The sequence below is a fragment of the Drosophila busckii genome, chromosome 3L, assembly GCF_011750605.1.
Source record: "Drosophila busckii strain San Diego stock center, stock number 13000-0081.31 chromosome 3L, ASM1175060v1, whole genome shotgun sequence".
In the NCBI taxonomy this organism is placed as follows: Eukaryota; Metazoa; Arthropoda; class Insecta; order Diptera; family Drosophilidae; genus Drosophila; species Drosophila busckii.
Window position 1 is genome coordinate 20350790 of NC_046606.1, and position 27951 is coordinate 20378740.

General features: G+C 36.8%; 1 protein-coding gene and 1 non-coding gene across 3 annotated transcripts in view; one reads left to right on the top strand and one right to left on the bottom strand.

Moving 5' to 3' along the window:
• Positions 1-21142: 21142 nt before the first annotated feature.
• Positions 21143-27951, bottom strand: part of LOC108598697 (AT-rich binding protein) — a 61137-nt gene continuing 54328 nt past the window's right edge. For both annotated transcript variants that reach the window (XM_017985420.1, XM_017985419.1), the window contains one exon: positions 21143-21472. In XM_017985420.1, coding sequence (XP_017840909.1) covers positions 21230-21472 — 243 coding nt within the window. In that variant the 3' untranslated portion in view covers positions 21143-21229. The remainder of the gene's footprint in view (positions 21473-27951) is intronic.
• On the top strand, positions 22617-22689 carry Trnav-aac. The gene has a single exon. It is a non-coding gene; the product is annotated as a tRNA-Val (tRNA).

Below are 27951 nucleotides of genomic sequence, written 5' to 3' on the forward strand. Positions count from 1 at the left end.
TGTTGTTTGTGGTAAGCACGCTGTGCGGACGGCAATTCGCAACTTGTTGTCACAAATTCAGCACAGCACACTGTACAGCGAAAACTGGGTGAGGTCTTGGGCGACATAAAACTAAATCAATTGACATTTGCCAAGAGGGCCAGTGTTAAATGTATTAAAAATCTTCTTTAAAGAGTGAAAAATACAAATGACTGAGAGCTGATTGTGAGCGGACTACAATTGATTGGCTACGCCCAATGGCGCGGCTACGTAAGCGCACTCATTTATTTATTTATAAACAAAGCGCCAGCCAGCCACGCAATCAGACAGGCGACATTAAGTCGTACAAATGTGCAGGCAAATGAGAGCAACAAGCAATACAAACACAAATATATAACTATGCATGTGTGTGAGCGCTGGGACAGTGACTAATTAATTTTACACCGTTTAACGTGCGTTTCACGCGCGTATAGCTTAAGCCATACAAATCAATCACTGGCCGCAGCCAGGGGCCAACGCTACAATGTTGGTCAATTAGCAAGGGGCCAACGCTACAATGTTGGTCAATTAGCAAAGCATACACAATACACATGCACTTTGCATGGCGCCACGAGTCCCACATACATACATATAAGCACTTAAGACAGATGAATGAAGTGGCAAACATGGCGGACAGTTTGGATTTCAGTTACAGTTATAGTTACAGGCGAGACAGCAAGAGTCCAGTTCAGAGTCCAGTGTGTTTGCCGAGGCGTCGACTGGCCGCCGACATTTACAAATCAGCGGCAATTATTTATGCGCTTACACACACACATACACATACACGCACAGTAAAGAGCAGAACAAGAGCTCTAGCAGTTTAATTAAATTTTTGCATATTGGCAAGTTGGCAATTGCACGCATGGGTATCGTCAAAGATTTCGCCAAGTAACTTGAGCTTAGGTTATATCAGAGCTGGTATAAAAGTTCAGCAGTTAAAAATGAAATGTTGTGCAAAAATTCAAATGAAAATTGCGCTGATAAAGTTTAAACTTTGCTGCGCGTCTCGTTTGCGGTCACAACAGCCGCGAGAGTCTGTAAAAGTGGCAGCAAAGTTGCGTCAGGTTGTGGCAGCAGCAGCAGAAGCAGCAGAAACTTGTGACGCAGACAGTCACTCTGCATAAATATAGCAAGCAAATGGCAAGGCTTGAGCTGAGGCTGAAGCGTTTAAACAAGCAAGGAAAGCAAAAAAATTGCGCAGCAACTAAGAAAAAGTGCAATAGCATTTAGTCAGCTAAAGGGGAGCAGCTGGGCGGGGTAGCTGAAAGCGAGAGCCAGTGCAAATAAAATAGAAAACCAAGGCAATTTTTCAGCTTCATTAAGTAACCGCAAAGTTTGTTTTATGTGCGGTCAGCTACAAGCCAAGCCAACCCAAGCCAAACCAGTAAAAGCAAGCGAGAAAAGATAAAATAAATCCGATAAACATATGAGCATAAAAAGTTATAAGGGAAAAAAAGAATAAAATATAACAAAAAACAAAAGAAAACATGAATTAAAACTTTTGCCCTCGAGCCAGCAGCAAGTAAGCAAATATTAAGTATGCGTCCTGTGGCCCAGCACGCTAAATTAACAAGCTTGTTAAGTAAATAAATAAATAAATATGTATGTGTATTTTATTTTATGCACACAAACATGTTATGTAAAGTAAAGCAAAGGTTCGTTAATAACTAATAGCTATATAACGTTAAGTTGAATGAATGGCGCCACTTTAAATTTAAACAGATGGAAAAACTAATTTGAACGTGAAAGAAGCGATTGCAAAAATAAGAAATATTTGTTGCTTGAATTCACTTTGAAATAGAATATTTTTACATATTTTAATACCATAAATAGTATAATATACTAAGGCTATGTATTAAATATTAGCTATATGTGTTAAAAAAAAAACTAACCAACCAGAAAAGGGAGGAAAGTAAAAAGAAACTAGTTCGACGTAACATTAGTTGATATTGTGGATTAGAAACATATAGAAGGCTCTATCAGGCATATTGTAACGAAATCAGCTGGACAACTACGGATCAGCTGAGCCGATAAGCTGAGCTTTTGGTGGGATTAGCCAACCACCACCGAAAGCTCTGATATCGATCGGACACCTAGAGGATCTAGTTCTCCTTCGTCCCTGGGCGCATCCCGTCCCTGGCTTTTTCTCTTTTTCCACGGGCATCCGACAGACCAGACGTGATTATAAGCAAAAGTGAAATATGCTCATATTTTAGTAATCTTATCAATAAATAGAATTAAAACTGCAAAACTGTGTTGTGTTCCCCATTGATTAATCGACCGTAATGAGAAGCTTATTATTAAACTTTACGAAGACTTAATTTTCCAATCACGCACAACACAATCACGTGATTAATCCATGATCTACAGACAATGTAATAGAGTTTCTTCAAAAATTAGAAATTCTTAACTGAATATACATAATAATGCCTCTAAAATATACACATTTGAATAACTTGTGCTTTAGGTCATTTATTTTATAAATTATGTTTCAATCATTGGCATGCGCATTGCCAAGTAGACTCTGCTAATAAACCTATAAAGCAAGGCGCTTACAAGCACACAATAGCATTGCCAAAATGCTGCGGCATGGACATTGATAAATATCCAAGGCGGCAGTCGCTAGTCGCAAGCGCTGGCAGATTGGCTGCATTTTGTGTTAAATCAGCAACAATTGTTAGCCAAGCCCAGGCTATCACTTCGGGGAGAGAACATTTGCAAACCCAGTCGCCGTTGCCGTCGTCGTCGTAGAGGCAGTCGCAGTTTGAAGCAATCGGTTTGGATTTGGTTTTGCTTTAGTTACTTTGGCTTTGACTTTGGCTGCAAGCCAGGGCGCAATGGAAATTAAAATTTATATAGCATACAAAACGCGGCAGCTGCTGTTGGCTCACTGAGGCATTTTTGCTATTTAGCATGCTTCTTAGCCTTGCATGCCATTCAACTGAAAAGAAGTTTCGGCTGCTGCCAAAGCGGAAAGCGTGGCTGCCATTAAGCTGCCAATCGGCCATTTGTCAGCTTCGATTGCCGCAAAAAGAAAAAGCGCAACAAAAAAAGAAAACTGTGGCAAGGCAAATGAAATGCTTGCCACTGCTGCCAAGTTGTTGCCAATGGTTTTGAATTGGGTTAAGTGATTTGCCGTTCAATCAATGCTGCCAAAACGCCGCCGTTGCCGCTGCCTCCGCCCACTGGGCGTACATAATTACAGTGCAGCAAGCCAGCAAGCAGGCTCTATTTGTTTATGCTTGGCATATTACACATACGCCCATGTGGCCAGTGCTTTGCTAATCAACAGTTTGCAAACGCACCAGCCATTATGCCATTTATTATCATTCCCGATAAGGACGAATGACGTTTCAGCACTGGCACTGGGAATCGCCGCTACGCAACTGCGCCTCAACGCTATTATATGCAACAATGCGTGTGCCACAATTTAAATCAATTTGGCGTGGCTATGTATTTAGTGCTAAACAAGCTGCCAATTGCGGTTGTCTGATTTAATTATATTTTTATTGATTTAAAGAGTGTAAGCCGTGAAAAAGAAATGTGCCACACTTAACAGTCTTGCCCCATTGTTCGTATAAGTTTCCATTGCTCTCTTAAGTTCTCATTGCTTTCCATTCAGCAACACGTGTTTGTAAACTTACTAACCGCTGATTGAGCTCTTCAGTCACTCGAACGGTTTCCTGGGATCTTGTTGTTCTCGGTTTCATCATATTCAATATGTTTGGTACTCGCAACCTTCGACCCGGCGTTGGCCGCTCAATGTTGATGGCGCGTGGCGTAAGCGGCGGTGAATTTCTTTTTCGTGGAATTTTGAGCATTTTCAAGCTGTTGAATCAAAAAACAAATTAAACAAAAAAGCAAACACTGCTATTGTTGATACTTGGGCTGAATTTGATATTAAAGTGAACTAAATTTCAAATCAGCTTACTCTGTTTTTGCTTAATAACAATATTCATTGATGATTGCTTCTCTATCTAGGCCTAAACAACATATTTTTATTTCATCAATGAATGAAACTTACTGTTTCCCAATCCCAAAATGCAGTTACTTAAGTTGGACATCGGATATCAAGAGAAAAAACTAAGTTTTTTTTTAATCTAATTCCGTTCAACAACGTTTAGGCAAATCCATTATTAATAATAATAATGAGTGTTTATCAAAGTCTGAAAAAAATGTAAATAGAACTTAAATATAAATATAAAATATAAATACTAACAGAAGTAAATATTTCGAGCTCTATATCAAAATTGATTAATTAATTAATCTTTTGTTATTATTATTGTGTTGCTATTAGCTGTATCAATGTGTTTGGAAACATGTAAAGTCCGATTTGTTTTCGTCGTCGAAAGATTCATCCACTGCGTAAACAATTTAAACTGTATTTTCGAATTATTTAAATTTAAAGATTAGAAAAATAGTGTTCTAAATCATATAATGATCTATGATAACTGCTCTATAAAAAAGTGGAATATTTTAATTGAACATATTTCAATAATCAAAGTATAAATTATTATTAAGTAAATAAAATAAAGTATTCCCATCGAACAGTGTGGAAGCTCAGAATGTTGGATCGTGACTTATTTGAGAGTAAGGTTAAATATTTTGCTGAAAGAGGAGTCAACAAGTATAATTAATTACTTTGTTTGGTAATGTTTCCAGTTCTGTGGCTCAAATGTCTGTGGCTCAGTGTTATATTTAATACAAAAGGAGCATGACTCTGTTTTTATGCTCGACAATCTAAGCTTGCCAATTTTGAGAGCCATTTGAAAGCCACAGAAAACATTAGCTCTCTTCCCATACCCAAAGCTCATTAACGTTAGCACAATTTTCTTTGATTTAATTTGCTTTAACTTGAGCAGAGCTCATAACAAAGACTGCTCCCCCAAGTTGCCAACTGCCAGCTACATAATGTTGGCCATTTTGTTAACCACATAGACACACACTCCCTCACACTCACAAACTGATTGTGAGCATTCTGTTTTGGCACCCAGGCCAAGGCAGGACAAGGCCAATGTGTAATTTGCTCACATGCAATGCTTTAAATGCCACAAATGGAATTTTTAATTGTCTGCTAAGCAAAGGCAAAGCAACGCGCACACACACACACACATACAGTGGAACATATATGACATGACGACGCCTCTCAGCATATTTATAATTTCTTTAATGTTGTGCTCAACGCACAGCGAGCGAGCGAGCTCCCCATTTCTCACAGTTGACAACCCGTTACAAAAGCTTTCACTGCTTAGCGCACTTGAGTTACTTTATTATGTAAGCACCGGATCTCCCAGGGCGCACAGAGCATACACTCGCTCCGAGTCCGACCGTCGACCGTCGACCCACTTGGCATGAAAAGGTGAACTTCAGTGTCATTTGTTTGCAGCCGTCGCTGTCGGTTTGCAACTGAACTTTGCTCTCCACGCTGCTCTCCAGTGGGGACAACTTAAGTTATCTTTATGCTTCAAAAGGCCTACCACTGACGCCGACGACGACGACATCGAGGACGACTACGATGACTACGACAACTGTCTAGCAGTCAGACAAGCTGTTGAATAACGTTCAGGCCCAAGCATGAACTTAGTGCTGGAGAGCGGGAGAGTGAAGCTGGTGCTGCCACTGGGACCAAAGGGGCTTGCCTCGCCCACTTTTTGTGCTGCTCTTGGCTTGCATATTTCAATTGAAATGCGCAGCAGCACAATTAAAAATCATGCCAAGTGATGCGTGCCAGTGGCGTGGCAAGTGTTTGCCAAGTGTTTGTTGTTATTTAAAATGAAGCGCTATAAATGGACAAGTTGCTGTTGCTGTTTCTGTTGCCTACACTTTGCCTTGAGGCAGCATGGCCCAGTCATCGCACGGTCGTCCAGACTTGTTCGATGTTTTTGCCTTGTTCGCTTTTAGCCAGCTTTTGTTGTCTTTAATGCTGCCCTTGCCTTACGCTACTGTTAGATCACGTGCTCTAAGCGGCCGCTTAGCTAGGCAATCATTTTGCCTTTTGTTTTACCATTTGTGTCTCTATATATGTGTGTGTGTGTGTATGTGTGTGTGTGTGTGCTTGTTTACTATGGCCACGCCTATGATTTTTTGTTTTATTAGCCTGGACTGAGGAAATACATAATTTATCATTCACAGCGCTGTTGACTAGCACAATGGGCATAGCATTATTCTAAAGAACTGACAATTAAGACAATTTGTTGACATTATGTGGGTAGAAATTAAGGTTAGACTTTGACGTTGACAGCAAACGGTTTCAATAGAATTATTAAGAGACCAAGATCACCAGCAGTTGAGTTTCTACAAAAAAAAATCTATATAAAATATTGATATTATTATTGTTGAAAGTAATCAACAAAACTAATAGACACTGGCCACTGCATGGCAGCCAACCTGAATTAAATATGCACATAGCCCAGCCCATGTTGGCTCTGTTAGTTTCATGCTTGAGAGCTACAGAGCCTTGTCAACGTGGCGTATGCTCAACATGCCAGTAAATGAAAATGAATGAATGCGAATACGGCATGTTTTTACTTCATGCCCTTACTATCCTCTCACATAAAAAACCTTAAAAATATGAAAAAAAAAGAAAAGCTAAACTACAATCGAATTTTTGCCAGATGAATTTTTGCATACACAGTAGTCAAGTTGCCTACGTCCCAAATCAGTGAGGCGTGTTTTTGACACTTAACAAGCAAATGCGGCCCGTTGGCTCGGCTTGTTTGGCTCGAGCGTTGAGCAAATGCTTTTAATTAAAAAATATTTGCAGTCAAACTTTGCATAATTTCAACTCAATAGTTTTTAGAGCAGCCCAGAGACACAAACATAGTTGGACTGACAAGCGCATAGACTGGCAGCTTAGTAGCCAGGCACTTAGGCTGAGCGGCAGAGGCAGATGCAGATGCAGAGGAAGAGGAAGAGACTGCGACTCAACAAGAGTTGAGAGAGCTGAGCGACGACATGTGACAACTCATCAGGCAACGCACCAAAGGGAACTAAGCCCGGTTGTGAATTGACTGTGGCCCCTACAGCTGCTATCACCCTCACTCAGCTGCTGTGCTGCGAATTAGTGTCCAACTGGACGCATGTCCTTGCAGTGTGTGCAGGTGTCGCAGCTATTGTCATATTTTGCACAGCAGCCAGCTCCCCCCTCAGAGGTGCGTACGTTTATGTGCTGCTAATGGCTTTGGAAAATCAAAAGCGAGATTAGTCAATGGTGCCGCAATTGAGTGGCAGCACAGCAGAGACCGCCGGACCAAAAAGCAAAACGAGCTGGAGCCTAAGAGCGGGAGCCCAATTGCAATTGTGTGCATATTGTTCTGCTTGTTGCCTGTTGTTGGCTCAGCTTTTAAATTTTATGAAAATTTGTAGGAATACGTGGCGTATGCGTAATGTAATTCGACAGGCAGGCTAAAATCCGAGCTTAAGCCCTGGCAAAAATGAAAAATAGTAAAAAGTAGTGGTTCCAAAAGAAATAAAAACTAACAACTGCAGCAGCAGCAGACCTTGCATATTTCTGATGCTGAAAAATATTTGCAAATAAATTGCCAAAGCTCCCAAAGAGCCACTGCAAGAGAGCGAGGAGAGATACACCATAGAGGGAGATAGCCAGGGAGTGAGTGCAGTCGTAGCCAAAAAATGGCTAACAAACGCAGTTGGCCCCGGCTGCCAGTGACGTAAATCTATTTCAGTTGAGGGATTTCTACATCAAACATGCCGGACAGTTTTGCATGGCAATTCCACATTGTGTGTGTTGATGTGTGTTTGTATGGGTGTGGGTGCGTATGAGTAATCTTCTGTTTTAGTTCGAGTTTTTACTTTATCCTTTTTATGTTTTGATTAAAAATCGCAACTGAAAATTTATTTCATTGAATTTCTCGCCGGCTTGTTTCCCATCTAACAGTGCAAAAGTATTTGAATTTTAATTTGCTTTGGCTGCAGAAACCCCAAAACAAGTCGTTGCCTTCCAAATATTTTGTTTTGAGCGCAATGCCACGCCCATATATCAAATTCAATTGTATATGTTGTGCTGTGCATTTGAGTTACAGCGGCTTGTTGAGGTTTGTTGTTGTTGGTGGTGCTTCTAAGTGAACGGGCTTTTATTTAGTTATGCGGCGTTAGTCTGAAAAATCCAATAGCAGACACACAACTAAATGCGAATGGGAATTGAAATAGACCAGTCACAACAAACGGTTCCAAACGTATTTTAAGCATTGGCCACCCGGCCCAAGGATTGTTGTTTACTCACATGAAATAAATAAAACTTTTGCCACTCGCTCCAATTTAAGTCTTTGGGGTGCTATCGTCATTTACAAAAACAAGCAAATATTTAGTTTAGGGCGTAGCATATTTTATTGAAAAATTATTATTGTTTATTGGTTGTAAATAGAATTGACAAATACCACAAAATATTTATTAAAATAAAACTGAAGTAAAAAAATACCCAAATTATTTTTGGCGATATAAGACAACATTAACTCTTGCCAATTTACACTGAAATATGGGAGATATGTATGTTAAATGGAAAGCTTAAGGACACTCTAATATAATTTGTATACCTACGGATATGTATAACGTGGACTATTAAAAATAATTTTTATTGCAGACAAGAATTCAAATTTATTAAATATAAAACCTAATTGGGAAGAATGGATAAACCGCTAGCCGAGAGTCTAGAGGATTCCAACCAAATAATAATACGAACTATAAATGTTATCCCATTGAGCTTGTATGTGTTTTTACAAACTAATTTAAATAAAATAAATTAAGAAATTTTGAGTCTGACACATTCGTTTTGAGACTTTTAAAGGAAATGGACAAATCCCAGTTTAATTAGATTTATTTTAAGCTATTTCCATTTCTCATTTGTACTGGTACGTATTAAAGAAAGATCTGAATGCAAGCGCACATAGTATTTAACCACTGGTGTTATTTAAATAAACAAGACAAGTTAAGTCCTTAGCACTTGCAACTAACATAGCAGTTCTCTGCCTGCTCAGCAGTCTTAATTTTCTTTTCAAGCTTTCCTTTTCACACGCACACACACGCGCGCGCAAATAAAACTCGAAAGCAAACTGAATACTTGCAACGCCTACAAAAGCCAAAAGCCTCGGGCCGCTAGCCGCCACTCTTGTGACATTCATAGTGTGACTGTGTATATGTGTGAGGAGTACGACGCCTAGGCGGTCTTCTGCACGCAATAAATCAATCAATATCCTGCCCAAATATATGGTCGACTACTGACGTTTTCCCAGCCAAGCCAGACTGTCTGCAATTGCGTCGACTTTAAGCCCAAAAACGTCTAACGTCTGCGTGTGTAAGCCTGCCTGCCTTTTCGTAATTTAGCTCGCCTTTTTTCCTATTTTTCTGACATTTTTTCTGCTTCTTGTTTTTGCTGTAGCACATTGATAAACATGTGTCCCCATGAACTTTGCAGTTGTCTTTTGTTTACCGCAATGTTTTGCGGCCAGAGGCTTTTTATTTGTGAAGAGCTGTTAGCTGCTGCTGCATCAGCTTCCTGGCTCTGTCGTTTGTCTTGTGGTCTCTTTTCGGCTTGTTATCTCACTGGCAAGTACTCAGACAGGATATTATTGTGTGTCTATCTGGAGCTGCCTGTCCAGCTGGTCGCAGATCAGCCATACTGCGTTTTAAATCAAATGTTAAATGTAATGAATTCGAATCCGCATTCAGGCGGCATCAAATATAAAGAAATGCATAAAAAGCCTGCAGTGGCAATAAACTCGAGCGCAGCTAAGCATTCAAAGTAATGTAAAATATATTGTTGCTTGAAGAGCAACATTAAAATATTGAATGTAAATAGAATCAACAAATGCTACACAATATTTATAGCAGTACAAAAATGTAAAAATTTATGAATACATACAATATTTAATATTTATTTATACATTTTTTAGCTTTCTCTTACTTACATACGAATATAGAGCAGCTCGTAGCAACGAATTGACTTACCTGAAAATAAAGAAAACATTATTTTAGTTACCGGAAGTCAAATACTTGGCTTCATGGCTGTTAAGTCTCAATTACCATCACTTATTAATTAAAATACTTTTGGAAATTAATCGTAATGATTATACATTGTCCATTAAAAATACTTTCAGTTTCTACTCATTATGATTTCAAGGAATTACGAGCTCCAAATAATTTAGAATTATTGCAAATATTTCTATGAATTTATTTGATTATTTTCAATTAATTAAACCTTTTTGACAAGTTTAACATTGACATATCGTATTTCTTTTGTATGAAAATAATTGATATTTATCTTATTTAAACAAAAATAATTGACAAAATTTAAATCATATAAAATCTTTTCTTTTACATTAATTTTAAACTTTTTTAGTTTAACAAAAATAATTCATTTATTACTTCCATATCATTAGTGAATACCATTACTAATCATTACTTAACAGCTATGCATAGCATAAATAACACGTAAACAACTTTGAACTTGATATGAGCTTAAAGAGTAACACTTTGTTCTCTAATCGCAATTGAAGCAGCAGCCACTTCCACCTGCAACTCAATATGAAATTCGTACCTAATTCCCACATCATCAACAATTGACAACACATGAGCCGCATTTCTGGCATATAAACAAAAGCAACCAAAGGCACACGAATGGCAAATATGCATAACGGCCTAAGCCAAAACTATGCCTGGCCTGGGTGCTGGTGCCTGCGTGTTTACCATGCTCTCGAAGATTTCTTGAGCGCCAAGATGAGAACAAAAACAACAACACAAATATAAAAATAAGAGCGATAACAAAACAATATAAAAATACAAAGAATTTTCTGGCACAAGGCCAAGTCGAAGACAAGCCAGGCAGGCAGGCTGGCTGGCTGGCTGGCAGGCAGTCACAAGTGGCAGTGAATATCGAAAAACAGAGGCAAGCATAAAATATTCCGAGTTCGTGTATAAGAGTATGAGGGGGTGAGAGGGTGAGGAGTGGAGAACTGCTTTGCAAGGCGCAGCAGAGCTGAGAGCAACAACAATGAACCCAAGAATTACTAAGTATTTTGTATTGTTTTCAATTGTTTGTTGGCAGCCAAGCATAAATATGATATTGATGAGGATGCACACACTTGCAAAGACACAAATACATCCACACACACACACACACACACTAAAGCACATGTATATGCACATGCTGTGCTTCTGAGCAAGCCTTGGGAGACTCTGGCCCATGCTGTTACAATACATTGCTTAGCTGCCCATTTGCGGGCAATGCAACGCTTTAAAACAAAGTATTTAAGAATGAATTCAAGTTTCAAATTTGAGTTGAAAAAGTCTATGCGAATTATTTAAATGATTAAATATTCAAAAACAGGCATCTAAAAAACCTTAAATATAAAAACTAAAATATAAATATATATAAATAATTCTAAGGAACCAATTTACTTCCTCTACAGAAATCTTCTTTATAATAAACCACTACATACCGTAGCCTAGCAAAGTGGTAATTTTTTCAGTTTTTTTTTTGACTTTAGGATTCTTTAAATGTTTCATTTTGGAGATAATTTTAGTCCGGGCTGTAAAAAGGAATATACGACTACAAAAGGTGAATTTATTAGGATGGCGAGCGTACCTGGCGGATGAAAATTTCATAATGGTATGTAATAATTTGAAAAGTGTATAAGGGCAACAATATTCGTATTGCTATTCCCAATTCAACTAATTCTAGCCTTTTTACTTACTTCTAGCTTGCTTCTGCTGAATTATGTAGACATTTTACAATTTTCCCTGTAAGTCAAACGACACGTGAAACAATATTAAATTTTGCATAAAAAAGTTGGAGCAACATACACAAATAAATTTTCAAAGCCATTTTGAGAATGTTCTATGTTCGATTGGTTATTAGTTTCGACATTTTATTATATGTGACATCTGTCGCGACTAAAAATAAAACTTTTGAGGTTAAGTTTCTTAACATTATATTAAGATGTTATTAATAGAAATAGAATTTTATCGAATACTTTATATTATTAATAACATAACAAGCATTTATTGACAAAAAACAACTGGAAGGCTTCTTTCATTTGCCTGATATTAAGCTCCAAAGACAAAAATCATTGGGTATGCTAATCGGCAGTGGCGTCTTGAATAAATTAAGCTCATTATTAGAGATAATAGTAAAAAAAAAAGGATAAAAAGCCAAAATAATTTAAATAATTTTATAGACCTTCTGTTGCCCTAAGTCGCATATTTTTATAATTTTTTTCTGTAGCGCCTGAAATCTGTAGGACTTGCATAAAACTAGAAGAAAGCAGTTTCAATCAATTTAGGTGCTAGGCCGCAAGCAGCTAAGCAAAACGTGTAACCACTGCCCCAATAGCCATACAAGCTCCTCATTCGACGTCTTCGTCGTCAATGCTTGATTTATAGCCCAGCCACACACACATACACACATTAGTCCACACACACATATACAGCTGCGCCACATTGCGGTTGCTGGTTTAGCTCCATTTGACACTCGCCGCTTTGTGGCACGCCAATCATCGTAAGTTGATTGAACTCTGCATAATTTAGAGCACAACGAACATTGCACACACATACATATGTAGCAGACAAGCAGCGGTTTAAGTGCAATCCAGCTATATTGAGCGTCTCCTTTAGCCTCTGTTGACTGCTGTCATTAACTAAATTGTGTAAAGTTGTCGGCGCTTAGCGCCTTAAAGGGAATACTAACTAAGTAAGATGTTGGGCAAACAAGCCTAGTGTACAGCCAAGGAATAACAATAATTGAAGGCAAGAAGGCTTCAGAATTCTATTTTTGGAAATGAAGATTACCTTTAGTCTGCTTATCCTCAATTAAAGTCTCGCGCGTTTTTTTAGAGTCATTTTATGGAAATCGGTTTTTCCTTGAGCGACTTATTGATTTGTAGCTTAAGATAATTTCTAGCTTGTCTGTAGCTAAATTTTTATTTAATTAATGTTTTGTGCGTCTTTTAAGACTCGTTAGGTAAATCGTAATATTCGCTTACAAGTTTGAGCATCTACATATTTTCATAACTTTTATATGGAACTTCGAGAAACACATCGGTTTGGAAAATGGTTTGCAAAAAAGCATGTAGTGCTAACCCTCGAATTAGATAAAATAAATACATGCGCATTATTTTTAATTTTAAATATATTTTTTTAATTTTTTTAATACAGATAATAACTGTAAAAGAAAATATATTTTATTTTAACTTTCTATTTAAGCTTTTGCTTTCCACATAAATTTTATTTGCAACAAACTAAGCTCAAGCATCAACAGTTTGCCGAAAAACCCAACTTAAATATATCTTTATTATACTTGAGCAGTGCATACGACTTGCCATAAAATACACAAGCAAATCCTTTTTATTTGACAGCTGCGCACAAGTTTTGTACTCGCAGCCTTGACGCTGCTTAGTCTGCCATTAAAAACTTGCAAATAGCGATAACTTTTGGCGCCTGCTGCTCCCCTTAGGCGACGCACTGCCAACGCAATCGATCACAGGGGGTTAATAAAACGCAGCCAAAGGTTTACAGACTTGGTGTCAACGGCAAAGTCCAAAACGAGGCAATGCTTGCAAAAAACTACAAAAAAAAGAAGGTGAACCACAATAGCAACAACTTGAAATCGCTCGCTGGTTTTTTACAACCATAAAGCTGTAGAGAACCCCAGTAGAAGTATTCGCACGGCTGCAACAAAAATAATAATGTTGCATACTGCGCGGCGCCCCAGATGATTTATGCGTGTGCGCAAAAAGGGTTCTAACAAAGTTTTAAATGCCAGTGCAGTCTAACGCATATGCTGCGCACTGGAATGGCCTACAGTGCCGCTGCCACGCCCACACTGCCAGGTGTAAGGCTGAGTAAAAACTTGTTTAAATATGCACGCATGCAACACGCCTACTTTTTGTTGTTCAATGCAATTTCTAGTCAGCAAATGGTCGCTATCCAAGTCTATAATTAAGTCTTGTTCATGAGTAAAATGTTTAACAGCACATTGGTGTCTTTTTTTATTAATTTATGATTGGCTAAGCATGCAATTAATAAGCCACCAGAAGTACTATTGGTCCTAAATATGGAAATTTGAGTGCAAATTATTTTGAAATTCAGAGCAATAGCTGCTAAAACTTATTTAATGAAGTAGTAAGCTAAGTAAGTGCAAAGTATAAGTAAGTTACACCCCAGAAACATTAGTAATAAAAGTAGATTAACGTCAAAGGCAATTTAGTAACAGGACAAAACCTAAAATAATAGATAGAAAAGTGGACAGATAGATAGAAAAGTTGGCATCAATATGTATGCATTAATCCGTTTTTCTTTTAATTAAATTATTTATTGCGGCCGGAATCATTCATAATTCTTTATATGACCGGTCGTATGTGAAAGAAAGTATGTATTGCACGCTTTGGGCATTGACTATTGTTAATTAATGGGATTATTTATGTAGTGTATTTATGTTATTCTTCTGTCAGGTAGATCTGAATATATAAGGTTTTAATTCAATGTGGGATTACGGAAATTGTGAACATAATTATTTGAACCCCTAAGCATATACTTGAGACCAGGACCGCAGATGTTAAGATGTATACCTCAAGTTTCTTTTCTCCAGATATCTGAAAAATAACATAATATAGCATATAAAATATTTTTATTGGTTCCCACATAAATATTCAAGATATCTAGAGCTTTTAAATATAAATTTTGTCAGTAACAAAGTTACGCCAGATCTATCCGGAAAAGTTAAGACGGCAACACTGATATGAATGCAACTCTTGAAGCTTTAACTGCAACGTATTTATATTTTATTAAATTGCCATCAAAATATTTGAAAGAAATAATTGAACTTTCTTAGTGAGAATGTCATAAGTCAATTTACAATTTTAGCTCCTGTCAATAATCGCATAATTGAATAAAGTCAAGAAAATGCAAACAGCTTCGAGAAACTCACAAGTGACAGACTCCCACACACACACGAGCACATTTATGCATGTGTGTGTGTGTGTGTGTGAGCTGTCCACTTTAAATGCAAGTGCAAGTGCTGAGAGTAGCTAACACAGAAGCGAAAATCCTGCTCACGCATCCTTGCAGCTGCAAAGCAGGACTTGTAAATTGCATTTGCAGCCAATTTACACAAAATTAAATTGAATTTACGCTACGCTTGCACAAAATATCAATGAATGTCATGTAACAAACGCTGTCAGCCAAAACAAAATAAAAAAGAAGAGCTGGCAGACAGCGCGCAAACGAGTGAAACAAAGGGGGGAGAGGGAACGAGTGTGTCTCTGTTCGCCCACAAAAAGTCAACTGCATTTTATCAAAATTCAAATGGTATTTTCTTTTGGACGTCGTCGTCGTCTGCTTGTTTAGCATGCGTGATAAGCAGCCAGCAAAAAGCAGCAGCAGCTACTGCTGCTAGGTAGCAGGACATGCATCAGTTGTATTACCGTTTGCCGCGCACACATGCAACTTAGCTGTGTATTTTGTTGCATGTTGCATAGCTAAACAACTAAGCGTGGGTTGGACTGGTGCGAGTGCGGGTGACTCTGTGTGGCATGCAGCAACAACAAAGTGAGGCAGCCGCCGCAGTGGCACGCATTTTGCAACGCTCCGACAAGGACAAACTAAGGGACGACCTGACTGGTCGCTTCTGCCCCAAAGTTGTGAAGCAAATCACACGAGTTTTATATGTACGTGCAGCAAATGAATCAAAACTTCAAGCAGCAGCAAAAGCACAGTCGACAAGTGTTGAAATGTGGGCGTGTGTTAGTTCGTTGTTACGGGTAACTTTAGTGGAACTCCGTAAAATGCTTTAGCATTGCGGCATTTTGTATTTACATGCATAATAAGCTATTGCTGCTGGTCATGTATTATGAATTTAGTGAAAGCTGTAAGATCTAAAGAAAATTTAATAAACAAAAGCTAACTCTTTTTTTTTTTTGAATGGAATATATTAAAGGTACTCAACACTTCACGCAAAGTTAGCAGGAAGATCTTGCAATATTTTGAAAATTTCTTATACGACTTAAATGTTCTAATATATAAATACATTTTGAGCGTTTGTTGGCTGCTTTTTTCAGTATGTTTAAATTTAAAAAAGAAAAAAAAAATCGGAGCAAAAAATTGGAGCGAACGCTTAAGTCTGGCGAAGATATCTTAAGCTACAGAGAAATGTGAGAAGTGGTATTCTATAGAGGTATTCCATAGAAGGTATTTCCTTACAACAAAAACCTCGATTCTATACTAAGTCGAGAAACTGTCTAGTCCTATCGAACAGTTTTAAGCATTTGTTGAATGATATTTAAAAGAATGTGGTACAATACAAACACAATATAATAACAAATTGTCTTAATATATATACATATATATATATATATTTTAATTTTTCTGACTGCTTTAATTGGCTTTATGTGTCGATTGTTAACGATTGGTTAACCAATTAATTGGTCCTGTTTATTGCTTATCATGGTGCATAATTATTTTTGTCGCAATATGATTTAAAAATTTTTATTGTCATAATTGTTAATTTTATGCCATAAAGAACAGTTAATATTTACCCAAACAATTTTTGCCAACTTTTCTCTCTATGCGACAATTTTGCTTCTTCTGTACTTGTTTCTCTCCTCACTATGAACATTAAACGTAATGTGCATGTGTGTGTGTATTCGTGTTATTATCATTGTTGTTATTGTTATTTACGTTGTCTGCGGTTTTAATCTCGAAAGCGCTTAAAATATGCAATTAATTGCAATTGTCGCCGCCACACGCCCAACACAGCAATCGTAGTCGTAGGCGATATTGTTTGTTTACCTTTGGTGCAGCCGCAGCAGTTTTCAATGTTTTCCCTCTGTTTTATTTTTTGTATTATTTATATATTTTGCATATGCATATAATTAAATTGTTAAATTTCACAACAACAACAAAGTGGTTATTCTGACAGGCGTTAAACAAAATATTTTTGCATTGTCAAACGAAAAATTAAATTTGATGGCATAATTAAATATGTGGACAGATGTATACATTTTAAGGTAAATATTAAAAGCTAAAGCTAAATAAATATTTCTTAAGTGTAAATCAGTATTAAGCAAAAGCTAACAAATTTAAGCATACTGTAACGAAATCAGCTGAGCAGGCCACGGAATCAGCTGAGCCGATAAGCTGAGGACACCAAAAGCTCATCTTTTGGTGACAAAAAAACCACAATGGTTCTTCTGGTGGGTGCGGCTTTCCAGGTAGAACCGGTGGCGAAGGCCTGCGGTTATCTTTATGCCAATAGACAAATCTCGATGGAGCTTTCTATGGCTGTTGCTGAAGCTCGCACGTGTGTTCCCCACAACGAGAAAGATTGCCGTGTTCTTAGTGTTGTCCGTTTTGTTGTCCACAGCTTTAATCTTTAGAGTCGTAGTGTTGATACGCTATCATGAGTAGCACCTACAAACTCTAACCGAACTAGCATTGCTGGAGTTAGACAATTCAATAGTCGGTTAATTATTGTTAACTTATATCTTTGAAAATATAAAAAAAAAGTTTTCTGTAAGCGTTATAACATATTAAATACATTATTATATACGGTGTGACCATGTAAAAAATGTATACTCTATAAAAATAATTTTAATTACTGAAAAATAGTAAATATTAGTTATTGTTCAAGACATCCTGCTATATATGCAATATACTTGAATAGATATTTTTATTTTTCTCATTCCACAGTCCTATCTTGATTCTTGATTGGTCCGGTAATATTTTAAACTGAGAGAATATGATAAATAATCAGTGCATGTATTAAAATCCTAGTCCATCCGCAGAAATGCAACGGAAAGGGCTCAGTGATGAATAACTGTTCACTTCATAAAATGAGATTGCATAGAATGGAATAGAATGAATAGTACAATATTTGATTTTTACTCTCTGAATTTTACAACGATATTAAGTTAACTTCTTGATCATTGGTTGAATTCTTTTAATTTCTAATTCAAATTGACTTCGCTCGTTCAATTGTGTTTACAATGTGGCAATGAATGCTTATGCCGCCAGTATGCCTTAGCTTCCCTTTTGAATAATTTAGTCGGTAACTAGTTAATTTGAATGGTAATTCAATGTTACTATACTGGCAATGTATCCCACAACTAATTACAAATTGGAGTCACAGGCAATTGCTGACAATGCGACCAATAAATGAGTCGTTTATTGTGACCCCAAAAAAAGAATGGTAGCCATTTGAACTAAGTAGTTGACCCTGCTAAGTCACGTAATCTAATTTAAGCATAATTAAGCTTATTACAAAAAGCAGTTAGTGCGCAATTTTAGTAAAAACAAAAAAAGTAAAGTAAACTGGACTTGATTTGCGCCAAAGTTCAGCGCTAAGGTCAAAAGACCAAGCTCCAGTGTGGCAATAGAAAAAAAAACACAAAAGTTGGTACGTGTGTTAGAGTTGGCAGCATATCCTGATCCTGTTGGTGGTGTTGTCTGTTGGCGACACTCTCGTTTTGGTATGCGCATGGAATTCTCAATTAATTTTAATTTGAAGTCAACACCTTACTGACGATTGCAGCCAGGCAATGGGCAACGAGTGTAATTATCCCTGCATTCCGTTTTGTGGTCGACAGGACTGAACACACACACACACATACACACACATGCTCTCAATTAAGTAAGCGAAAGTATGCAACTGCAGCTGGACTTTAAGCTTTAAGACTCGCGAGCTGAGTGGACAGCGACGCATCTACCTGGACACACACACATACACTCGGGTACGTGTGCAGCGGAGACTACAAATCACGTGGACGTGGAAGAGCTTGGACAGCGTCTTGTTTGGCATTTACGTGATGCACATTTAAACGCGCATCGTGTGCCAGCGTCCAACTTGCAACATGAATTATGCTTCCAGTTGGGAAAACTTTTGGCTTAAATTGGCAACGCAAACTGCAGGGCAACAACGGTTACAGTTACGGCCATGGTTATGGTTACGTAGCTACTACGTGCATTTCGCGAGCCTAAAAGTATGCAAAAGGCGAAGAAGCCAAGGGGGCTAGCGATGTGCACGTGCTGAAAAAATTGATTGATGATTGAAGGCAATACAAAAAGCGACATGTGCCACATGCCATGCCACAAGCAGTCGCTGGCTTTAGCCTATAGGCCCTGCTGCTTGCACAATTTGCTGCACAGCCCAACAAATTCAATGCAAAAGCATCTAAAAACTTATAAGAATATATTTATTAAGCCTCGAAAGCTTGTATATTTTTCGACTAATTATTTGTTGTGTCTTATAAATCAAAAAATGTTGAGTTTTATACTGAGCAAATAATATAAAAATAATATATATTTTTTTGAAAAACTAAAAGTATCTGGAGGATAGCTTATTAAACCCCTTATTAGAATTAGGAGTTAGGTTTCCTATAAGGTCAGCAAATAAAAATCATTGATAATCACTATGTTTGATTTATGTTTGTTTTGCTCAATGATAAGGACTTAAGCTGTATAATTAACACAATAACATTATTTATTTAATCATTTAAGAAAATCGTAAAAAAGTCAATCATAATACCAGATTTTATTTATTTTATGACTTTATAGGATTTGTATTTTTTCACAGTGTATATATGATTTACCTTAAGCGCCTGCCACACTTCACCTGGGGCCCATGTCAAACGTTGGGCAAACGGAAAATGGCAATTCAAAAACTTGGCAAAAGGTACAATTTCACATATGTGCCGGGCCTACCTCACTCACTCATTCTCTCGGTCTCTACTCAATTCGCTTGTCGTGCACACAAATATTCATGTGCAAAATGACGTACCCGACTAAAGCGGCTGTGCTCTCTCCCTCTCCCTCTCCCTCTCTCTCTCTCTCTCTCTCTCTCTCTCTTACTTCTACCTGCCAGCGAATTTGCATAAATTTGGCATTTGAAAAGCTATTCAGCCTGATGGAAATGATGACGACGACGTCGACGATGATGAAGAGCTAAACTCAACTTAACTGAACTGAGCGCGCGCGCCCTTACACCAGCTCTCCGCCCACACTCCTTCTCAGTCGAACAGCAACTAATGCCAGCCCTGCAGCTCAGGGCCCTTCTATAAAGCCATTAAATGTTTGCACACCATGCACAAACTTGGAGTAAAAACTCGCAAGCGGCAGCTGAAAACGTTGGACCAAACGTTGCTGGCCATCAGCGGTTTGTACTTTATGCGCTTCGACATAAAAGTGAGCTATAATCGCCATAGCGTTGATGAAACAAGGCAATTGCTGCAGGTGCGCAAAGGAATTAAGTAAACCTGGAGAGAATTTAATGATTTTTATTTGGCTAATGAGTCAGTTCGAGGCACATTTTGGCTTAAACTAAGATTAATTGCAAGTGTGCCTAATACGTCTAATTAAATGTTTAGTATTATTATATATTGAAAGATTATGGGCTATTTCACGAATATGCACAGATATATATATTTTTTATTAAGCCTGTATAGAATATCTTCAAACTAGTTCAAATTTCAGCAGTTAAGAAAATCCGAGGATTAAATGTTTAAGTACGATAGTATTTGATCATTTGGAGAAGAGTTTATTGAAATCCACAAAATCGTTTGGTCATCGATGAGATCCTCCTAAACATAAATTTCTTTTACTATTTTCTTGCTATTGGGTGAGGCGTAGAAATTGTATTTATTTTAAAACGTACGGATTTTAAACCTAATAAATACGTGTTAAATGAAAGATTATAATCGTACTTAAACGGCTCCACATATATAAATTATATTCCTAAGCGAGAATAACACAAAACTTTCAAGCCTAAAATATTTAGATTTGAGTTTATCAAAATTTAATATATAAATAGTAAAAAAATGCTGCTGCTTAGTGTTATCAACGCATACAAATTCGTCAACACACATATACATAAATACACATATAAACTTGTTAGTCGTTTATATATATTTATATATATATATATATACAGTACGATACAACAAACGTTATATGGGCCACCTACCAATTTGTTTTGACTAATTTGCGTAGAGCACGGCAATGGCAATTGTCGTACGTGTTGTTGTTGTTGTTGTTGTTGTTCTTGTTGTTGTTGCCAATGCGGCGTTGTTGCTGTGCTTGTTGTTGTTGTTGTTGTTGTTGTTGTTGTTGTTGTTGAGCTGTTAACTGGCGCATTACTACTTATTGTTGTTGTTATTTCTGTTGGTGTTGCTGCTGCTGCTACTGCTTCGGTAGAGGCAGTCAATTGTTGTTAGCAAATTGCATGCGTTTTATAAATTTCTCGCAAATTGTTGCGACGGCGGCTGATGAGGCCAAGGCCTACTGATTGCTGCTGCTGTTGCTGGTGCTGCTGCTGCTGTTGTTGTTGATGGTGTTGCAGCCGCGCATAGGGAGCGGCACCATGCAACTGCTGGCGCTTATGCATTTTAAGCTGCTGCTGATGCTGTTGCCAACGCATGCGTCGCAGGCTCAGGGCGCCACAAGGATACGCAACCTGTAATTAGAAGGATGAGAGTTTTGGCAAAGAGAGAGAGAGAGAGAGAGAGACATACAGAAACACAACAACAGCAATATGGCATGTTTGTCTGTACAACATTTATTTGGCAAACACAAAATGAAAATAAATAGTAAACCAATGGATTTATAAATTCATATATGCATAGTATATATATTTTATAAACGTATATAAATCATTAAAAGGCAGTATATAATCAATACATACTTTGTAGAAGTTTAAGGTTTAATTTAATAGTAGTAGAAGTAGTAGTAGTAGTAGTAGTAGTAGAACAACATCAACAACAACAACATCAATTATAGAACAACATCAATATATGAAGTCAATATCAGTAACAACATACATTATATTATATACTTAAATATTTTTTAGCAGGTTTTTATGGCAATTAAAGCTTAGAATTGCCATAAACAATACAAAATACATTAAAATATATTTATTTGTTCCATATTATCGCATTGTTTCAGCAAAAAAAAATTCCAGTGCCTAAATATAAATATATTTAGTTTTAACAAAATGTATATTTAATTGGACATAAACTTGCTTGGTATATAAATTTAAGACAGGATATACGTATATATACACACACACACACACATTGAAAAATATAGTTATACTTACCATTTAAAAAAATACATTTCAAACATATATTCTTACTTATTTATACAAATTCTTTTGCATGCAATGTAACCGTGAGTGAGTTTCTCATTTAAATTATAAAAGTCATACAATGTTAGATCTAAAAACACAATTTTAATTTCTAAACTTATGCATAACATTTTTAAATGATTAAGAATGCATAAAATTCTAGACAAAAAAATGGTTGTGCAGATTCTATGGGTCACAATTAATTGACGTTTTAAATTTAAAATCATCATGATTGGTGGCCACTGTAGTCGAAAAATGGTATTTGATGAATCTCGTCTGCTTTTTATGTACCCAAGTCACTCAACCGAGCTAATTATATATTTTAATTATATACACATTAAAATTTGTATCTTATCATTTAGCGACATTCACATTTATTTTTAAATTTCAAGCGTGTTTTTATAAACACGTTTATAAGATTTTGACCTGCTGGTTTCGGTTTGATATTATCTCTTAAGCAAGCCCTCTATCAACTGTTTCCGTGGTGTAGCGGTTATCACATCTGCCTAACACGCAGAAGGCCCCCGGTTCGATCCCGGGCGGAAACAGAAAAAACAATTTTTTTGTGTGAAAATATTTTACATAACATCTTGATATGTAAGCAACAAAATGCTTTTGCTAGCATAATCCTAAAACTATTTGGATTTTAGAGCTACACTGGTAGCTATAAAATATAAATTATCAAAGCCTTACTAGCAATATCTATTTTATTGAACAAAATAATAAACTTATGGTTAAAACTTATTTCAGCAAATGTATAAAATGCGTTTACCTGATTTAAAACAAAAACATAATAAACAAGTTTTCTTATAATGACGAGCAAATAAAAGATGATCGTCTCTGATTTATTTTGCGATTTTTGGCTTTTGCCTTTCACTTTTATACACTTTGAAATTTGTATAATAAATTGAAAAAGGTATCATGAAATTGTGCAAATGTTGCAGAATATGCAGTCAATATCAAAACTATATATATTCTTGATTAGCAAAACAAACTGAGTCGATAAAGCTAAAGTCCGTCTGTCCGGCTGAAATCTCTGTATGATGGGGATGATAATACTGGGTTTGCTTTAGCTATATAAGCAGCAGCACTATATTAGTGATAAGGGATGTGAAGGGGAGTGAAGTGACATAGTCGCACAGAGGAAGAAGTGAGTGAAAGAGTCGCGAAATACATGTGATCGTTCAAAGATTTACATACATACATGACTTAGTAATAATATAATAATTAGTAGAACACTGAAGTTAAATTTAAAATAATATAATCAATATATGTGGAATCAACCCTACATCTCATACATATAAGAGATAGAGCTACCAAATTTGGTATCTACATAGGTACTCCTATTACCGATAATTGGAGAAACGCTTTGAAAATTGAAAAAAAGTCCATTTACGCCTACAATATTTAAATTTAAATTTCAAGTTAAATTATTCATGCTCTTGCTCTATTGTGGAAATATGATACGATCGAATACTTTTCTGAAATTGTTTTCAAAAATTTCCATGTATCTACAATATATATATGGGAAATACTGCACTTATTTTTGTCGAAATACTTCTGACACCGAGGTATATGTTACTTAAATTCATTCATTTAAATATGTCTTGCCCCTCTCATATTTCAAAACCTAAATTGAGCTCTGATGTGCGTTGATCTCAGCGAAAGTACGTGCCGAGCATTACAATTATTATAGCACTAATTTCTCAAAAGTAAAGAGATATGCTAATAATCTCTTGTAAAATGCACGAGCTATATCAAAAGCCACCTGCTATTTATTTTATTCCCAAGTAAATAACTCAAATGTCGCATTATTTATGGCACATAAAGCAACGACACAGACACAGCCCACGCAGCCAGACATTTTCAATTACTCAAATTATATAGCCTAATAATTTTAACAGCCAGCCTCTGTATATGTCAGCCATAACATAATTTTTTATTAAAATCTATGTACTCAGAAATTAAATATATAAAAGTGCCAGCGACAACAAACAGCTGCTTCTTTGCCACATACAACGGGTCAAAGGCAAACGGGCATTTCCGGCCGCTGCTCACCAAAAACATTTGCAAAAAATATATAAATGTATAAACGGAAACTGCACGCAAATAATTCAAATTAAAATGGCGTTTGACACTGTTCAAATTGAACTAGCAAAAAATACAATAGTAAAAATATATATGCATATAATAATCTTTTCCAACTAGGATAGTGATTGTGCGGTTGCTCTATCAAATATAAAGCATTAAATATATAAAAATGATGATGGCAAAAATAAATTCTAGAAAAGTTCCACTATCCTTATAATTATAAAATAATCTTAATTAAGTCATGTAAATAGAGATGGCAATAAAATTATATATAAAACATTTTGAATTTTATTTATTTTACATAAGACAACGTATTATTAATTAAATTAATATATACTTTAATTTAGTTATATTTTTTAGTTATTTCAAACGTTGTTGTTATGCTCAAAATTAAGAAGCTTAAACATTAATCAGATGAGTAAGAGCTTGCCTACTCATCAGCTTTAAGTCAGCGTAATGGGAATAAATGAAATCGTTTTGATTTCTTTTTTGTAGAAGATTTTGTAATTGGAAAGTTGTGAAATCAAAAATTGTATTTTTCAAATGTAAAATTATAATTGTTGCAAAACAATTTTCATTTTTAAATTCAATGCACTTTTCTTAAGTGTAGCGTACTAGCAGAGAGTATAATTACAAAGCGCAACGCTCACCAACACAAGGGCAGAGATAAATGCAAGCGCTTTAAAATTCAATAAATTGCGAAATAAAAAACTGTCCAGTCGCAGTTAGGACAATAACAACAACTGACCATCTGCTTGGAGTTTGGTTTCTGGTTGTTGCCTTTGTTTGACCATTTTCATGGCATTTTATGCCATTCTATTGTTTACTATTTTTATGGCTCTCGCTTTATAGTTAGCGCTATGAAGCTATGAACAGCAAAAAAATGCGCAAGTTGGCAACTTAAAGTTGTTTAAAGTCGCAGCAGCAACAGTTGCCTTTTATGCAGTTTGTTGTTTACGATGACGACGATGATGATGATGATAATGATGATAATGATGACGACGATGATGTGATAAATATGTCAGCAGCACCTTGACAAGACAGCCTTTTTTGGAGCCCCCAGATGTCGCAAGGATTTCGACATTTTTATTACAATGTCGGCGCGCTGACTCGCTGTCTGTCTGTCTGATCAATAAAAATGTCGCGCACGCGGCTTTTTGAAATGCAAAGAGCCTCCGAGCATCCGAGTGAGGCATACTTACAACCTTTCTAATAAAATATATTTTTACATATGCGCTTGAATAAAATATGCTCTTTGTAGTCGCACTGAGCGCGGAGCACTGAGACCACATTTCATAGATTTGCCAAAGTTGAAAATTGCTTTTTACACATTCTGAATAGCAGACAATTTTTATGGGCTACTGCCGCCGAACTTAAAGCGAGCTAGAGTCAGAGTCAGAGTCAGCTGCTCACATTAATCAAGGCTTGCCTCATTACCAAACACGTTGTTTTTTCTTTTCATTTTTTGTATTTTAATCTCTGAGCTACCACTACTCTGCCTGTGTTTTTTTTTTTTGCTCATTCGAGTCGACTCTTTGACTTTTTATCTGCACGCTTTATGCTTAATTGCTTCTTTTGCTACTGTTGCATTTTTTGCTTTGTGCTCAATGCCTCGTGTACATTTTCATTTGAATGCGCACTACAGCGCAGAGCAGGCACTTTGAAATCGAACATAAGGTAGCAGTGTTGTACCCCATGGCTTTATCCTTTGCATACGCCGAGTAGCAGAAAGAAAAATAAATGAGAGAGCTCACTTATTTGGCAGCAGTGAAGAGGAGAGAGCGAGAGAGAGAGAGAGAGAGAGAGAGAGACTGCCGAGGCACATAGCTGGCATATTTGGTGTCTTTTTGTTTGGGCTGCAAAACCGCAAAGAGCAATTCGTTGGTCATAAATTTACAAAGCGGATTTAATTGCAACCCAAGCAACAGTAAAGTGCAATTCCTTGTCCTTGCCATGGTAGGCACAGTAGGCAGACGCCAAGCAGTTGTAGATACGTATACGTATGTAAATGTAACTCATTAGACTATAATATATATGAATCTAACCGTAAAGTATGCTGGCAAGTTTGGTGTTGACTTTGCAGCACCATTATCCCGAACAAATTTAGTTGTAAATTATGTGAGTGCGTTGAAGTTTGTTATCTCGAAAAGGTAAAAAAATTACAAGTGAAATTGAATCAAAGCGCCAAAATTGGCTCAGTGGCACAGAACTTTAATTTTTAATTTTTTAACAATGTTGCAAAACTAATCGAACTCGGCTGTCACTTTCCCAAAATGTTTTTGATTTGTTTCTTAGTTTACTTTCCCAGCTAATACAAAAATAATTTATGCATTTAATTTTTGCAAAGCAAACAATAAAAGTCACTAGACTACCTAGAATCGTGGCATCGACTACTGTTAAAAACGAATCTGAATTGGCTGAATAATAAATAATAAACTAATTTACATCAGTTTAATTTATACTGATCTCTGTGGTACCGCTTGGAAGATTGTATATCTCTGAGGTATTATATCCTATTTATAATTAGACTATACATATGTATTAAATTGGTTGGTTGGGAGTTTAAGTTGAATTCGATGAATAAGATTAATGGTTAATTTTCACCTTGTACATTATTTCAACCATCTGTTTTATGATTAATTTGCTTCATAGATATTATAATAATACGTTTCTTTATTGGGTATTTTTTAATATACTAGGCGCAAAATGATCCCGCTTATCATGATCATTGGAATATGGAGGCGGAACTGATATTAAAGCGTAATTCAATAAAGCACATTTACTTTTTATTTTGACGAAAAATGAACTGCTTCAGTTCAGAAACATTTCGTCAGATTTTTCAAGCGTTTTTGTATGTTTATTCTAGCGTGTCTTTTCACATATGAACGGATGTATGCTTGTTGCTACGGCTCTGTGCAATCTCAGTCATCTTAATTAATTAACTGATTTGCAAAAATAATAATTAAACTGTCAGTCGCAACCATGGCCAACATGGGCCAACACCAGCAGCAGCAGCAGCAATAACAACACCCACACAGCTGTCACTGTTCACTCGGTTACTTCTTGTCGCTTCGCTCTATTTTTTTTTCCCTCACTTCCGTTCTAAATGTTAAATTCCTCACGGTCAGAGCGAGAAAACACGCCAAAAAGGCTTTGGCCAGGCGCCAGAACCACCAACGCCAACGTTCTTGCTATGGTTACAGGCCCCAACACTTAATTAAAATGGCATCCGGCCGCGGCAACAAAAACAACAACAGCAGCAAAAGCAACATCAGTAACAGTAAGCGCAAAAAAAAAGTAAAACAAGCATCCACGTTTCTCTATCTCTTCTGCGGGCCGTGTGAGTAAGCGAATTCATTTCCCGCTTTTGGCCTCGTTGAATTGATATGCCAATGAAGCGCGCCGAGTGCAGACATAGCTCAAATGCTGCTGCATGCCTCCAAGCCAGTAAGCCAGCATCAAGCAAGGCATCAAGCATGATTCAGGCAAGCAAAAAAAAAAGAATCTAGTTCGTTAGCTCTTATGCAAAACTGGACAATAGCATACATTGCGGCGCAGTTGCCGGCAGAAAATCAACAAATGCAGATGGGCACAGGATAAATTGCTAAATTGAAGCGGCGTCAACCGCGCACACCACACCGTTCAACCAATCGACCACGTCAGACCAAAAAACGCCTGAAAGAGAGCCAAAGCCAAAGCTAAATCCAGAGACCGAGTCA